General features: G+C 49.5%; 2 protein-coding genes across 11 annotated transcripts; both read right to left on the reverse strand.

Moving 5' to 3' along the window:
- Positions 1-210: 210 nt before the first annotated feature.
- TMEM139 (transmembrane protein 139) lies at positions 211-6703 on the reverse strand. Of its 5 annotated transcripts, none has more exons than XM_016157223.2 (4): positions 3560-3652; positions 2808-2903; positions 2048-2297; positions 211-1827 (listed from the first exon to the last, which is right to left on the reverse strand). In XM_016157223.2, the coding sequence occupies exons 3-4, from the start codon at positions 2278-2280 to the stop codon at positions 1416-1418; spliced, it is 645 nt and encodes a 214-aa protein (XP_016012709.1). In that variant the 5' UTR covers positions 2281-2297; positions 2808-2903; positions 3560-3652; the 3' UTR covers positions 211-1415. The 5 variants fall into 5 exon arrangements, with proteins under 5 accessions (XP_016012709.1, XP_016012706.1, XP_036086662.1 ...); XM_016157220.2 differs by lacking the exon at positions 3560-3652 and adding an exon at positions 3282-3359; XM_036230769.1 differs by lacking the exon at positions 2808-2903 and having other exon boundaries at positions 3560-6703.
- A 1926-nt stretch (positions 6704-8629) lies between these two features.
- Positions 8630-14149, reverse strand: GSTK1 (glutathione S-transferase kappa 1). Of its 6 annotated transcripts, none has more exons than XM_016157219.2 (8): positions 14007-14149; positions 13481-13562; positions 13256-13381; positions 12855-12961; positions 12657-12692; positions 10982-11098; positions 10546-10639; positions 8630-10261 (listed from the first exon to the last, which is right to left on the reverse strand). In XM_016157219.2, the coding sequence occupies exons 1-8, from the start codon at positions 14076-14078 to the stop codon at positions 10215-10217; spliced, it is 681 nt and encodes a 226-aa protein (XP_016012705.1). In that variant the 5' UTR covers positions 14079-14149; the 3' UTR covers positions 8630-10214. The 6 variants fall into 6 exon arrangements, with proteins under 6 accessions (XP_016012705.1, XP_016012701.2, XP_016012700.2 ...); XM_016157215.2 differs by having other exon boundaries at positions 10546-10774; XM_016157214.2 differs by having other exon boundaries at positions 10546-10774; positions 13481-13667; positions 14007-14148.
- Positions 14150-14378: the final 229 nt, after the last annotated feature.

The raw sequence follows: 14378 nt of genomic DNA on the forward strand, positions 1-14378 counted from the left end.
GAGCCTCGCGGTTGACGCGCTGGCCAATGGGGTGAGAGCGCGCTCGGCCGAGAGGGAAGGGGTGGGGCCCAGCGCGAGGAGCCGCCCCGCCCTACGTGGGAATGCGATTGGGCGTCGGTTCCCGCGGAAACCATGGTTCCCTCCCCGGCACCGCCCACTCCGCCTTCCTGGCCTATCGCAAGAACTGTACGAAGACGGGTGTGGCAGGGCTTTTCATTTTATTGAACTGTTGGGGCCAGGGTAAGGAGGAAGCGGACACCACTAGAAGGCGCCAGATACACGCTCAGCGACTGAAGGCCCGCGTGGGGAGCGCACCTCTGAGGAGGGTGGGTCAGCGATGGTTGAGCAGCTCCCAGTGGCCAAAATCTACACCGCAGCCGCGCGACAAGATGCCAGACAATCTGGTGTTTTGTTGGGATTTGAGAAAGCAGGGCGGAGGCTGGGTGAAACTCTAGCGGTCCAAGTGTAGGGGTGAGGCTGAAGCGATTAGAGGCAGCGCAAGTGGCTCCAGTGCTTCACGTTGGCTGATTTAGAGTATCCTTAGATAGATACTCCCGCCACTCTTGCCGAGAAACTCTCGGGATTATCCCTGCTGACCCTCTTTATCCACCCATTCTCAAACTAACAAGTCTCTAACCTTGGGGCAGTTTGCCCCACTCCTAGATAGGATGGAGACTCTGCCTTGGCACTGCTCTCCAACCCCTGGGCGGGAACTGCTCCTCACATAGAGCGGGGGCCATCACAGCTTTGATTAGCTTCCCTCCCGCAGGAGGCCGGGCACACTCAGCCCACCCTGTCTGCAAACACAACTAGTCCTCCATTCTGTCTACGCGAAGTCTTCACCCCTCACCAGCAGTTGTCCAAGACAGAGACTGAAAGCTGTGTGGATGGCCTGGCTTCCCTTACCTTGTACTGAGAACACAGCGGGCTTTGGCTTCAGAAGAGCAGAGTTCAAGTCATGTTTGTGCTATTTACCAGCACTGTGCTTTTGTGCAAATAATCAAACTTCTCTGACCCTTGGAACCCTCATTTTTCAAATGTGGGTAATAATAGCTCAGACAGCTGGGAAGCCTAAGTGATCTGACAGACTGAGGCAAAGCACCTAGAACAGAAGCAACATAGCTATCACTCAGATGTTTCTTTTTTTCCTTCTCCAGATTCTCTGGATCACAGCCTCATCTCACCCTCAATCTAACTATGGAAATAATGGATATGGGGTAGGTTTCTGAATGTTGCCTGAAAATTCAAATTGTGCCACCTACATCTCCCCTGGGAAGGGCTTACCGTAGCCTGACTCCCAGCTGGGTTAAAGTCCCCGTTCGTGTTGTGTAGTTCTTAAATGTAGCAGGCGCTGGAAAGTGTTGGCCAAATGAGTGGACCTGGTGCGAAGAGATGATATATCTTGGGAAAGTCTGTTAGGGGGGTGCCCAGTTGTCTTCAGAGAAAACATTCTCATCATCAAGCTGACCAAAGCTGACATCATAGTCAGGGGGTGGAGTAAGAGGCTCCAGTTTGGGGAGCGGCTCCAATTTGGGGAGTGTTCCCAAGCTCTGCAGATCAGGAGCTGTGGACACGACTCGTCCCTGCAGCCGAAGGCTGATTGGAGCTCTTCCAGGGCTTCCTGAGGTCATAGACCCCTCTGAGCCCACTCGCCTTTCTAGTCCGGCTCTCCTGGGCCCCTCTGGATGGTCAGGCTGTCCCTCTGCAAGTCCTGGGGGGATTACAACACTGCTGTAGGGGGGTGGTTGATCCAACTCTTGGAGGTGGCTCTGTGATTCCAACACTACGGCCTCTTCATAGGTTGGCACCTCAAAGGCTTCATTGTCCCTGAGAAAGGATAAATAAGGTCATTGGTGGCTTCCTGAAAGGAGTCCTTTTTCTGTTTTCTGTCTTTTACTGGCAAAGACCCCTCTGCAAGCCCCTGACCCTCTCCTCTCACTGATACCAGTAACAGAGGAAAGCAGAGCCTGTATGTCTGAGGGAACAGGAGAACACAGGGAGAATGGGGCCACAGTGTATCCCTCCAGTCCTGCCCGCCCCAACTCACCGTGCACTGCTGGAGGACCCTGGGCTCTCCGTCTGCACTGATCGGAACACCCATTCCAGAAAACAGGCCAGGAGGCAGGCAAACAAGAAGAAGCCACCCAGGGTCAGAAAGAAATAAGCAACAGGGGTGATGTCTGGCCATATGCCCAGCAAAGCCAGCCCCAGGAGGAAGGAGGTGCAGCACAGGTAGAGAAGCGGCTTCTTCAGTCTCCCCCACCACTGGCTTGGCACCATGGCCCCTCCCCAGGCTCCTGCAAAAAGATACACAGCTGTTGTGTCTAACCTAGCAAGTGGTATCATGGCTGAGTCAGATTCCAAAGTAACCATATTAGACACCTTTCTGGGGTGTCAGGCTCTTCAATCTCGAATCAAATAAATGGGAAAAATAAATGACCAGCAGGATCCTCTCCAGTTCTGTAATTCTTTCTAGGATCACACTGTTGTCCAGGGGTGTCAGTATGTTTGGAGTAGCCAGGAAACCAGCCCTGGAATTCTAACTCCCAGTCCTCATGCCAGTTTACGGTGTCACGGCCACCTGCCTTCCTTTTTCCTTCCCTGCAGTCTCCCTTCCAGCTCTTCCTTTCACAGCACCCAGGATCCAGACCTGGGGCCTTGGGGTTCACTGGCATCTCTGGAATCCAGGTAATGGGGCAGGCCTTGGCCTTTATTATTGCTTGAGACAGAACTCTACCCTCCAGCTTCCCAGTCAGGGACCCTTAGTATGACTCTTTTTTGGGGTATGGGGAGGGAGCACCACTTACCCTGTCTGACCCCATCTTCCCATTTCCTCCAGTCAGCCCATGCTCCAGTTGGAGGGCGAAAATGCACACAGGCCCAATATAGCCGCAAGGAGACAACTAAGTGAAAGAGAATCTTACAGACAAAGGCCTAGGGAAATGGACAGAGGCCCAGATAACCCCTGACCTCTCTACACCCCACATCTGCCAGGATCCTCCACCCTCTACTGTCCCTAACTCAGGAAACTCAGACTTCTGGTTTCCAGCCTGGAGTCATCACAGGGTCTAGGAGGTTGGTGGGGAGAATTTTCTTTCCTTCGCAACAGAGCAACCAGGCTGAGACAGCCTTATCCCAAAACCAGCCTGTCAGGAGTTCTCTGAACTCTGTGTAGCAAGGGCTTGCAGACTCCACAGAGGAGCCAGACCCCCTCCTTAAACCCAGCCCCAATCCCAGGACCCTCCAGCCCCTCTCACCGGCCTTAGGAGTTCCTCCCTCACCTGTCTCCACCAGACTGTGGAGAAAGTGCATTGTGGGGGGAGCAGGAGGCGTGGAGGAGGTGGAGCCTGCTTGCCCCACCCTCTCCTGCCCCAGTCCCTCAGGTTCCTGCCCCTGGCTTTATGCTCCCATTTCTCCTTAAGAATGCCTCCGACTGCCCCACCTTGATTTTCCTCACACAGCACGGCGCCCCCCCCCCACCACCCCCATAGTGCTGTGGTGAGCTGCCCCTCCTCCCACCCACACTGATCTTTGTACTTAGGCCCAGAGTTAAACTCACCTTTCCTTCTTCTCAGTGCGCCTTGAATTCTGAGCAGTCTGTTTCGTATTAAGGGAATACATTTTGTGCCTGGGAGCAGAGACCACGATTTCTTTAATCTCTAGATCATAAGCGCTTTGCCTACTGTAAACACTGCTGTGGGCAGGGAATGCTGTGTTCTGCTTCTGCTGCCATAGTCTCTTTTCTATGAAGGCCTTGTATTCTGCAGACCTGTAAGATGAGTTTGTGTCTGCTTTGCAGCCTGGTTAACTCTTGATTCTTCAGAAGCCACCTTGGAGGTGCTGCCTGCTCTGTGGAGGCTGTTGCCACAGTATAGCCACCGATCCCCTTCCCACCCTTTACCTGTTAATACCGTAATTTTCTGTTTACATACCTTTCTTCCACTGTGATCTTCTCAAGGCGAGTGACTAGTTTCAATCATCTCCGAATCCCTGCAGCTAAATCAAGTCCTGGCATGTAGTAGGTGCTCACTAAACATAGCTGAATGTTTTTATCAGAAGCCTACCATTTTGCCTGGCCTCGGGCATACACTGGAGATCCAGGACCCTTTTCAATTGTGGCTCAGGCAGGCGATCTGGGTGAGGCAGGCGCTGGGAGGTGCAGAGTGGCCAGAGACACTTTGTCCTTGCGACCTCAGGGAGGATAGGCAAGGCTGCGCTCCATGCCTCCAGAGTGTTACCGGGGCAAGTGGAGGGGGTAGAAGATGACGGGCCACAAATGGAATCCCAAGTACAGTCATGGGGCTTGTGTGTGTGTGTGTGTGTGTGTGTGTGTGTGTGTGTGTGTGTGTAAAATCCCTATTATAGAGGAGGAAACCGGCCCAGAGAAAGTACATGATTTGTTTAGTTACACTTGAACTCAGAATCTTGACTTAGCTCAGTTGAGAGTTTTTCTCTGTTAGTTGCCTTACTCACAGCTCCTCCAAATGTGTAGGGAAGGTGGTTAAATGAGTTAACATGAAGTAGGTCAGAACATTGATATTTCTGGGATGGAAATACTTCCAAAGAATCATAAATCCTCAAGTAGGTAAGGATAAATACACGTGCTCACCCTCGCCAACTAGTTGTAATATTGTACTAAGCTCACTGGGAACAGACTGAGGGAACGGTGGGGTTCAGGCTGTCAGTCTCCCTCAGATGTTCAGCACTAAGCCACAAAAGACAATTCTGGAATTTGAGAAATCGAGCATAGTTGTTGCCAAGTGACAAAAAGTGCATTATGTTTATTAGAAAAGTCTACAGATAGTGGCCATAGGGCCCCATGTGAATACGTCTCTGAATGTGAGGAAACAGGGAGAGGCATTATGGCTAATCATATATGTTTTTGGAGATGCCCAAACCAGGTTAGACACCTCAGTTCTACCATCTATCAAACTTGGGTTCAGTCCTTTTTTTTATTGTTCGCTTGCTATGTGGGACACTCCGAGGTATGAACAGTAGGAATCTCACTCTCGAGGAGCTTACTGTCCAGAAGAGGAAAGACATGTAGATGACTAAGACGAGGTACAAAGTGACAAATGCTGTGAGCAGGGTACAAAGTGCTGCTGGGGTTCAGAAGAGAGACTTCGTGCTGAGAAGGGTGGGGATCGGGAATGCATCATGGATAAGAGTGGGGTGTGTTTACACCCCTTTTATGTACACATCATTGTCGGACATGGAAGAGAGTGAAAACATTTATTGGTAATTAGTGAATACTTACTGACTTAATGATTCATGATCTTTTGATCCCTGGGTCCTCGCTCAGTTGCCTATCTCTGATCCCCGCCCCCGCTTCCCAGTCTCTTCAGGTCTGGCCTCAGCCAGAGCCAGCCAGAGCCTTCGTCTGCTCCAGGCCAAGGGTTTCAGAGTCCCTACCCTCTGTAAAGATGTGGAAGAAACTCCAGGCCGGGATTAAGGGCACAGGACAAACAAGGAGCAGTGGTCCCGTTGGTCCCAGCCTCGAGTCCTCTTTTACGCTGGGGTCCAAGTGGCTACCTCTTTGTTCCACTTTGCGTGTGCTTGGGAATTGTAGTAGAACGAAGGGCTGTGAGTCCTCTGAGAAGGAGAATGAATTCATGGCCCCAAACTCCTCTATTTTGGACCCTTTTCTCTCTGAACTCGCCTGCCTCCCCAGTAGCATTATTTCCTGGAATCTCCATCCAAATTACTTGCCTGGTGACTTTATCTGTCTCTCTCCTTTGATTTACCTTGCCATCTTTTTGCTACCTTTGTCACTTTTCCCCTTCTCTCACTCACTTTCTTCTCTTTCCTTTGTTTTGTTTATTTGATAAGCGTTTACTCAGCTTGTAGTGTACGCTAATGAGATGGGCTACAGCTATATGATTTGTGGGGTCTAGTGCAAAATGAAAATGCAAGGCCTCTTGTTGAAAATTACGAAGGATATCAAGACAGCAATAGCAGAGCATTAAACTGGTCGTGAGGTCGTGTGCAAGTGCATGGGTCGCAAGTCCAATAGCTGACCTTGTGTGCTTAGTACTCTGGGGGATATGATGAAAATATGTACTATCACAGAATTACATTTTCATGGCATTCCCTTTAAAAACATTCTTATCCCGGAAATATCCCAAAACACATCAAAGAGGAAAAGATAGTCTAGTGAATTCCCTGTGTACCCATCACACAGCTTCTAAATTAGGGACATTTTGTCACTCTTGTTTCAGCTATCTGTTCCACCTCTTCCATCTTCTAAAACGCATCAGGCCACTTCTACCTGAATATTTCAGAATCTAATTCCAACCGATGAGAACTTTTTTGTGCTTAGCCACCCTGCCATGATCACACTTAATGCAATTAACATTAATTCCTTAACATCGGCCAATACCAAATCTGTGTTGTTCCCTCCAGTTGTTTCAAAAATATGTTCTTAGTTTGTAAACAGTCCAATTAGAAAATAAGTAAAAGACATGAAGAGATATTTAACTGAAGCGCATGTACAGATGGCAGATAAGCACACAAGAAGATGTCCCTTGTTAGCCATAAGGGAAACGCAAATTAAACCCACAATGAGATACAACTGCACACCTATCAGAAAGGCTAAAAGAAAAGAGAAGAAAAGTAATAACACCAAATGCTGGTGAGGATGTGGAGAAATTGGATCATTCCTGCATTGCTGGTGAGAAGGTAAAACGGTACAGCCACTCTGGGAAAGTATGGCAGTTTCTTGAGAAACTAGACATGCCCTTACCATGTGACCCAGCAGTTGTACTCCTGGGCTCTCACCCTAAAGAAATGAAAACTTACATGCACACAAAAATCTGTCCATGAATGTTCACTGCAGCTTTATTTGTAATAGCCCCAAACTGGAAACAACCGGAATGTCCTTAAATCTGTTAAACAAACTGGCAAGTCCATTCCATAGGACACTACTCATCATTAAAAGAGAACAAACTGCTGATCCATGCAATGCCTTGGGTGGACCTCAAGAGAATTATGCTAAGTGGAGACAAGCCAAGCCGATTCCCTTTATACGGCACTCTCAGAAAGACAAAACTATAAGAACAGATTAATGCCTGCAAGGGGTGAGGGAAGTTCGGAGAGAGGGAAGGGGCCGGAAAGGGCAGAGTGAGGGATCCTTAGGCTGGAAATGTTCTGTATCTCGACTACGGTCGTCACGTGAATATGCAGTGATACAATTACATGGAAGTACATACAGACACACAGACTGGTGAGGTCTGAGTCAGGTTGACAGATGGGAGCGTGAATTTCCCGGCTGTGTTATGATGCTATAGTTATACTATTGACGAAGCTCATGAAGGGTGTATGGCATCTTGCTGTATTATGTCTGACATTTGCATGTTAAAAATATGGACACGTCTGGGAAGATGTACAAAAAACTGGCGACTAGGGATGGGAGTGTGAAAGGGGAGACTCTTCACTTTTCACATGATGCCTTGATCTGTCTTTTTTCATGTATCGCGTGCATGCAATACTTTTTCGCTGTTAATTGCCACTTGTGTTTTGACCCTGTAAAAAAAGATATCACTTCTCGGAATTTTCTCTAAGAAGGTTGTGGTTTTGAAGCATAGTTATTTGGTGAGCTTGGAATTCAAATTACAGAACAAGAAAGTGGTTTACTACAGAATTTCGAGTATTGACGTAATTGCAAATTTTACCTTACATAGCAACTGTTGATCAGAAGGGACGAAGAGGAAGAAACTAAGTATGAAGCTCTCTTTAGATTAAAGAGTATTTCTTTACAAAAAGAAATACAGCTGCATTTGGGGCCTTTTTCTTTTCTTACTGTGGTTAATTTTATACATATAAACCTGACTGAGCAAAAATATGCTCACGTGGCTGATAAAACTATTTCTGGGTGTGTGTCTGTGAGGGTGTTTCTAGAAGAGATGAGCATTTGAATCAGCGAACTGAATAAAGAAGGCAGCCCGCCCAGCGTGGGTGCCATCGGCCAGTCCTCTGAGGGCCCGATAGAACACAAAAGTAGAGGAAGGGCAAATACGCTCTCTGCTTGACCTGAGACATCCACATTCTCCCGCCCTCAGACTTCGTGGCTCCTGGTTTGCAGGCCTCTGGACTCCACGGGAACCACACTGCCAATGCTTCTGGGCCTCCAGCTCACAAACGGTGGACCCCGGGCCCCCTCGGCCTTCAGAATCCCGTGAGTCACCTCCTCAGAATCTCCTTCTGATTTCTCTATATCTCTATAAATATCCTATTTGTTCTGTGTCTTTAGAAAACTCTGATTAATACATTCACTTTGGATTCTATTTGGCAGAAGTTGTTCCAAAATTATAACCTAGATCACGTGTGTAAGGATGAGTCTAGAAATTATCTCCAGAGAAGATTAAATTCTGCTCTTGGGTTAGGTAATAGGATGCCGGTCTTTGAAGAAGACTGGGTAGAGCTGGGAAAACGTGTGGTAAGACATTATCCCACATTAGCCTGGAGTCAGATTTAGGGTTAAGTTAAGCAATCAATACCTTTAGAAACCAAAGGGAAAAATTGTCCTCAAATGTGAATCTACGACTTCTTATTTACTTATTTTTTTTTTAAATATATTTGTTTACCAGGTCATTTAAAAGGTATACAAATAAAATGGAAACATTTTGACATATTTCATTCCAAGATCAATATATTCACATCTTCTATATTTTAATATATGAAGACATAATTGAGATCATACTATAAAGTTTCATCTTTTTTTCCAAGCAATGTTATATCCTAAGATTGCCAAAGTTCTTCAGAATTCTTCACATATATAATTAAAAAAATTTGTTTTAATGGTGACATTGGTTAACGAAATCCAATAAGTTTCAGGTGTATAATGCAACAGTAAGGCATGTATATATTGCATTGCACACATATGATTTTTGAATGGCTGTGAAACATCACATCCTGGGTATACTGTAATTTATTAAAGCCTCTTCTTCCTGTTAGATATTTAAGTTATTCGATATCACAAATAATGCTGAGACTAGCATCTCACGAAATCTCCTTCGAAGGAGTGGGTGCTTATTTGGAAGTGTACTTCTGGCATTACTTCACAGAGAAGGCCGGTAAGGATGACTGGAAATCCTAGAATATGCTGGCATAACGGAAAAGGGAAAGAGAGGAGGAAGACGGAACACGATGGGGGACAAAAGCAGAGAGCCAGATGTGAGATGAGAAAGAGCCAGAGGGAGGGGGCGAAGGGAAGATGGCATCTGCCGCTAGGTCTAGGGGCCCCCGAGCCATGGAAGGCTCCACACCTGGCTTCGGCCGGGTGTCCAAGTGTGGTTTCAGCTTCTGAATAAAGGGTATTTATTCTGTAGGAAGGCCAAATGCTATGGAAACGCAAGGTATTCGGATGGTTGCACTTCGGGCACAGATAGAGCAGAAGAGACTTTGGGTAAATAACTGGGTGAGTGGGAAAGCTGTAGGTTAGTGTGGGAGCCGCGGGACTTACACTAGGCCAGGGAGAGAGGCCCGGAGTCCTCTCAGGATCTGCACTGTGGGCGAGGGGAGGGAGCGATGAGGGGATGAGCAGCTTCCCCAGGCCGCCGTGGCAACTCTAGCGGGTCTCCCTGCGCTGCCTTGCCCTGCTTCTGCCGGACCCGGTTTGAATATCTGGGTACAAGCTCAGCCATGCTGTGGTTCCCTCCAGCTTTCACCACACTGGGCCTTGGGTCCAAGCCCTGTCCCGGATGCCATGGCTGGTTAGTGGGGCTAGTAAGTGCCGGAATGGATAGTTGCAAAATCCATCTGGCTTAGTTTTTGTCCTTGACAGAGACCTAGGGAGATTCTGCAGAAGAAACAGAGACTGCATTCTGCTCCTTGCACACAAGCTGCCCCGAGGTGGGCAGGGCAACTGGGAGAACAGGAAGAAGTGTTCTTCTTGAATACTTGGCATGGACAGAAGGTGCAAGGAACAAGAACACACAAGCACCAGGGAAGACCCAGGACCAGAAATATGCCTAATGGCATTAGGTTAATTTTGTGGGAAAGCAGAGTTTGGGGCTCTGTAAAGGCCCTTGTGAGGCACAGAAGAACGAGCAGCCGTGAGGGGAGTGCAGATGATGCACTGCACAGCCCCTCCCCAGCACCCCAGGGCTGGAACCCCCATCCGTGGGGAAGCCAGAGTTCCAGTGTCCCACAGTGGAGGAAGGGTAAGCAGATGCTCTGCTTTTTTAGATGAATGGTGTTGCTTCCTCTGGGCATCCTTAAAGTCTGACACATAGCTGGGGCACAGGACCCATCCACTTCTCTCCTGGGAAGAGAAAGTGTCGTGTGTCAGAGCCCGGCTCCTTGAGGGCCGACATTCTCCAGGAAGAGCTCTGCTTGGCTTTAAGGCACAGGTGACTCCCTTCTCTCCTATGGGGCTGAGGGGGGCCCCTCCCATTCAACCTCAAGCACCCTGTGTCTGCATGACACTTCACTTCGTTGTTGGAAATGCCTAGAACATTTTTGCTGTGAATCTGTCCTTCTGGTCAATCGTTATAAATGTGAGTGAGGCTAGGGTCAAGGACAGCTTAACGTGAACCTGTAACTTACCCAGCAGGTACGCCAGCAACTCCATCCGGTCAGAGCCAAAGAGCATGTGGGTCTGTCCATCCAGGTGGACCACGGTGATGGGCAGCCCAAAGCCCTGGAGAAGGCAGTCACAGTGCAGGGAGGGATGTGATGGAGCAGGTGTCTCCCCAGCTGGGGTCCAGGCTATGAACCAGCTCCTGTCTGCGGTCTCTGAAGCAGCCAGAGGTGTTTGCTCAGAGGCTCCATGGCTCTAAGGGGAGTTTCGGTTTCTAACTCTCAGGTGTTCTGTCTTTTCTCACCATCTGTCTCCCTCTCTTCCCGTCCCTGGCTCAGGGACGGGAAGGGAGAGGATAAGGGTCATCTGAGAAAGCTGGGGAGGACTAGGGCGTGTGGGGACCCAGCAGAGGTTTTCAGACTCTGCCTTCAGAGCTGGGGCTACGCATCGAGAGTTGCTCACCCCGTATTTGCAGGCTGCCTCTGTGGTCTCTCTGAGCTGGTTCTTCACCTGCGGTGTTGAGGTCTTTTCCAGAAGTCCCCGGGCTTGTTCTGCAGACATGCCAGCCTTCTGTGCAGCCTGAGAGGATGTGGAAGGGGACACAACCTTGTCTGCATTAGCGGGGGTGGGGGTCTCAGGAGAATATTCTGGTCTTTTAATTTTCTGCCCCCAAGGTTTCCTAGCAAGGCCTTTACCCATCCATGAGTGGAGGTGTGTTCTTGCCAAAATCTTGAAATCGGCAGAAAGAACAAGTGGCGAAAAGTCATAGTTGCAGAAATGTTAACACTAGAGGCATGTTAGATACATGGCGCTCTTGATCTCTTATCAAGGAGGAGAGGAGACAAGTCCAAGCCTGAGCTGACTCCTCAAAGTGCAGGTTAGTATCAGAGCCAACACGGAATCCCAGTCCCTATTGTTAAGTCTGGGGTTCTTGCCTTCCTACTTCTCAGAATTCCTGAATGTCTTGTGCTTTTTTGAAGTAAGGGCTGGGGTGTAATTCCCATGGGATTTCCTGGGGACGTGAGTAGGGTACACAGCTGCAGCCACCTGCCTAGCTTCGGGAGAATGATAAAGGCTTCAGTTTGGGTTTTGTCGTTATGGTTTGGGATCAGTGGTTTGGCTGCACATTAGAATCTCCTAGGGGAGCTTTTGAAAAAAAACAAACCCAAATTCAAGGGCCATCCCCTAGACCAATTATATTGGAATTTGTCAGGGAGTGGGGGGAAGCACCCAGGTGTTCCAGGTGATTTTTATATGCAGGCAAGTTCAAGGACCACTGAAACCTGACCCCTTCGATCTGAAGGGGAAACACAAATCATCTTGTGTATTCTGACCCAGACCAAATGCTCAGTAGGAGGATGGTTAAGTAAACCAAAACAAGTCCACTGAATGGAATGCTATGTAGAAACTAAGAATGACACTTTCAGAGTTTGCAACAGCATGGAAAACCATAGTTCAGCATGAGGCAAGAGGGCAAGCCTCTGCGTATCCCCTGCAGGAATACAGAACCGGAGGGTGTGTTGGCCGTTCTTCCTACGCTTAACTTTTTTGTGATTTGCCATTTTATATATTAAATTTGAATACGGCTCAACTATCTTTTGTAAACTGAAGGGAAAATATTGGTTTTAATTTCCTGATTTATCGACATGCTTTCTGTACCCCATCTATGGCTGGCACACATTTCAATGTTTTGAGCTATTTCCATTTGTTGTCACTCAGGATTTTGTATAATTGCGGCTTGAGTTAGGAATCTCTTTTTGTCTTTTTAAAGCCTGTCTTTAAAGTCACCTGGTTTCTACTTTGCACGTGTTGCTGAGGTTTATGTTGGAGTGTTTGGGTCTAGGACCAGCCAGTCAGCCTTCATCCCTTCCTCCCATTTATGATTTCTCTACCACTGACTTCCATCAAATAAATTCTGCCCACGTAGAATTTTGCACTTCCATTACAACCATGAGATAATCTTTTGAGAGTCCTTAGTTCCAGCCTTTCAGTAATTTGTCCTCAAACAGAGACATCTTTTCTCCTTCAATAACAATGACCTCTTCCATCCAGTAAGAACACTATGTTCTCTCCACCTCCAAATGCCAAGTGTTCTCAGATTCCCTCCGAGGGGAGCGGGGGCAGGAAGGACACTCACTGCCAGGATGCTCTCGTGCTTCGTGATATCTTCATTCTGGGAAGAATAAAACAGTCAGCAGGAGAGGTGGCCAGGTGAGGGGCGGGATAGTGGACAGCGGGGTCAGGGGTGGCCAGGAGGAGCAGGAGTCTGGAAATGCGCCTAGCGGAGGGTCATCAAGTCATCCAGGGTCCCCCAGGTGGGTTCCCAAAGCCTCACCCTCATCCGAGACCAGTTACACATCCATAGTTCCCTGGACACTCTCTCCAGCATGTCTGGCTGCTCCAAGTTCACCGCGGTGAGGAATCGCATGGCCAGCAGACTTCCTGTGGGGCAGAGGCACTCAGAGGTGGGCCCTCTAGGAGGACCTGCTCTTTCTTGCTTCTGACATCTCGAAGAGCTGGATCGCTCTCAGCCTCCCACCGTTTCTCGTAACTGATTTGCCCTGTTCTTCCCCCCCCCTTTCTGTCCTGATAACCTTTTCTTGCTCGGCTCTGGTCCTGAGTTTCCCCAGGGTGTGTTTCATTGAAGTTAGTCGCCCCGCCTCTCCTTCCTGGCCCTACAATCTTCCCCTTCCCTGCCATCCGCTGGCTGCCGCACGCGGACCCCACTGCCTTTACCTTTTTCCAGGATCACGGAGAAATCCTCGGGGACTTCGATGGGAACCTGCATATGCTGTCCCAGGAGTCTAATGTCATTTCTCAGGTATATAGCTTTGCGGGGAAGCCAAACTAGCGACTCGTTTCCTGCCAAAATAAAGACCTAGTGGAGAACAGCCCACTCCTGGGGACCTTTGAAACGTGCCCTCCCTCAAGGCCCTGCCCCCAGCGCCGCTGCCTTCATACCGCTGTCTTTCATGATCCCTGCCATGAAGCTCGGGCGCAACTGTAGGTGGACGTTCCAGATGTTCTTATACCGGCACAGGATCTGCAGGAGCAGAGGCGAGCACGCAGAGCCAGTGTGCGGGTGGAAAGCGTGCAAGTGGCCACTGAACGGGAAGGGTGTTTCACGGCAAGGGATGAGGCAGAGGTTCTAAGCAAGGAGTAGGGGTAACGCGGGCCCCCAGCGTTACTCGATTCGAAATGGCGAAGCTCTGTCCACTCCTAGAAATCCACCCCAGGAGCTTTGCCCCCGTGGACGATTTCCATCCTGGTCTGCATTCCGCCCCTCTGAAACTGACAACGGAGTGCTAAGAAGTGGCGGTACCATGGCTTCCTCCTTGATTCTTTGGAGTCGTCCCATTTCCACCACTGTGGGAAACCACTGCCTTAGGTTCTCCCTAGGCCCAGTGACTCCAGTAGACCGGGGGTGGGGGGAGGGGGAGGGGTCCTGCGTTTGCTCTGCCTTCCGCCCTTCCTCTCCCGGCCTCACCTCGAAACTCAGCCAGGAGTAGGGGGACAGCACATCGTAGAAGAGCTCCAGGGTCCGCAGTGGGAGAGGCATGCTGCAGCGCAGAGCAGGACAAGCGAGCGCGGCTCCAGAAGAGGCGGCGCACGGCTACTCTTCCGGGGGAGGGGCGACACCGCAGCTTCCGGGGCTGGCCACTCGACGCAGTGCCCCGGAGGGCGGGGCGGCCCTGCGCAGCAGCGAGCTGTGGTGGGTGGGGTGTCGCCTGGGGAACATGCAGCTTTAGTGACCCTTGGACGTCGTGGTCACCGCCCTTGGGGTGGAGGCTGAGACGAAAGGGGGTGGTTTGAGATGCACGCTGCCCTTCTCACTTAGCTGTCGCCTTTGGCCAACCGC

Source organism: Rousettus aegyptiacus, unplaced genomic scaffold, assembly GCF_014176215.1.
Source record: "Rousettus aegyptiacus isolate mRouAeg1 unplaced genomic scaffold, mRouAeg1.p scaffold_m13_p_13, whole genome shotgun sequence".
Classification (NCBI taxonomy): Eukaryota; Metazoa; Chordata; class Mammalia; order Chiroptera; family Pteropodidae; genus Rousettus; species Rousettus aegyptiacus.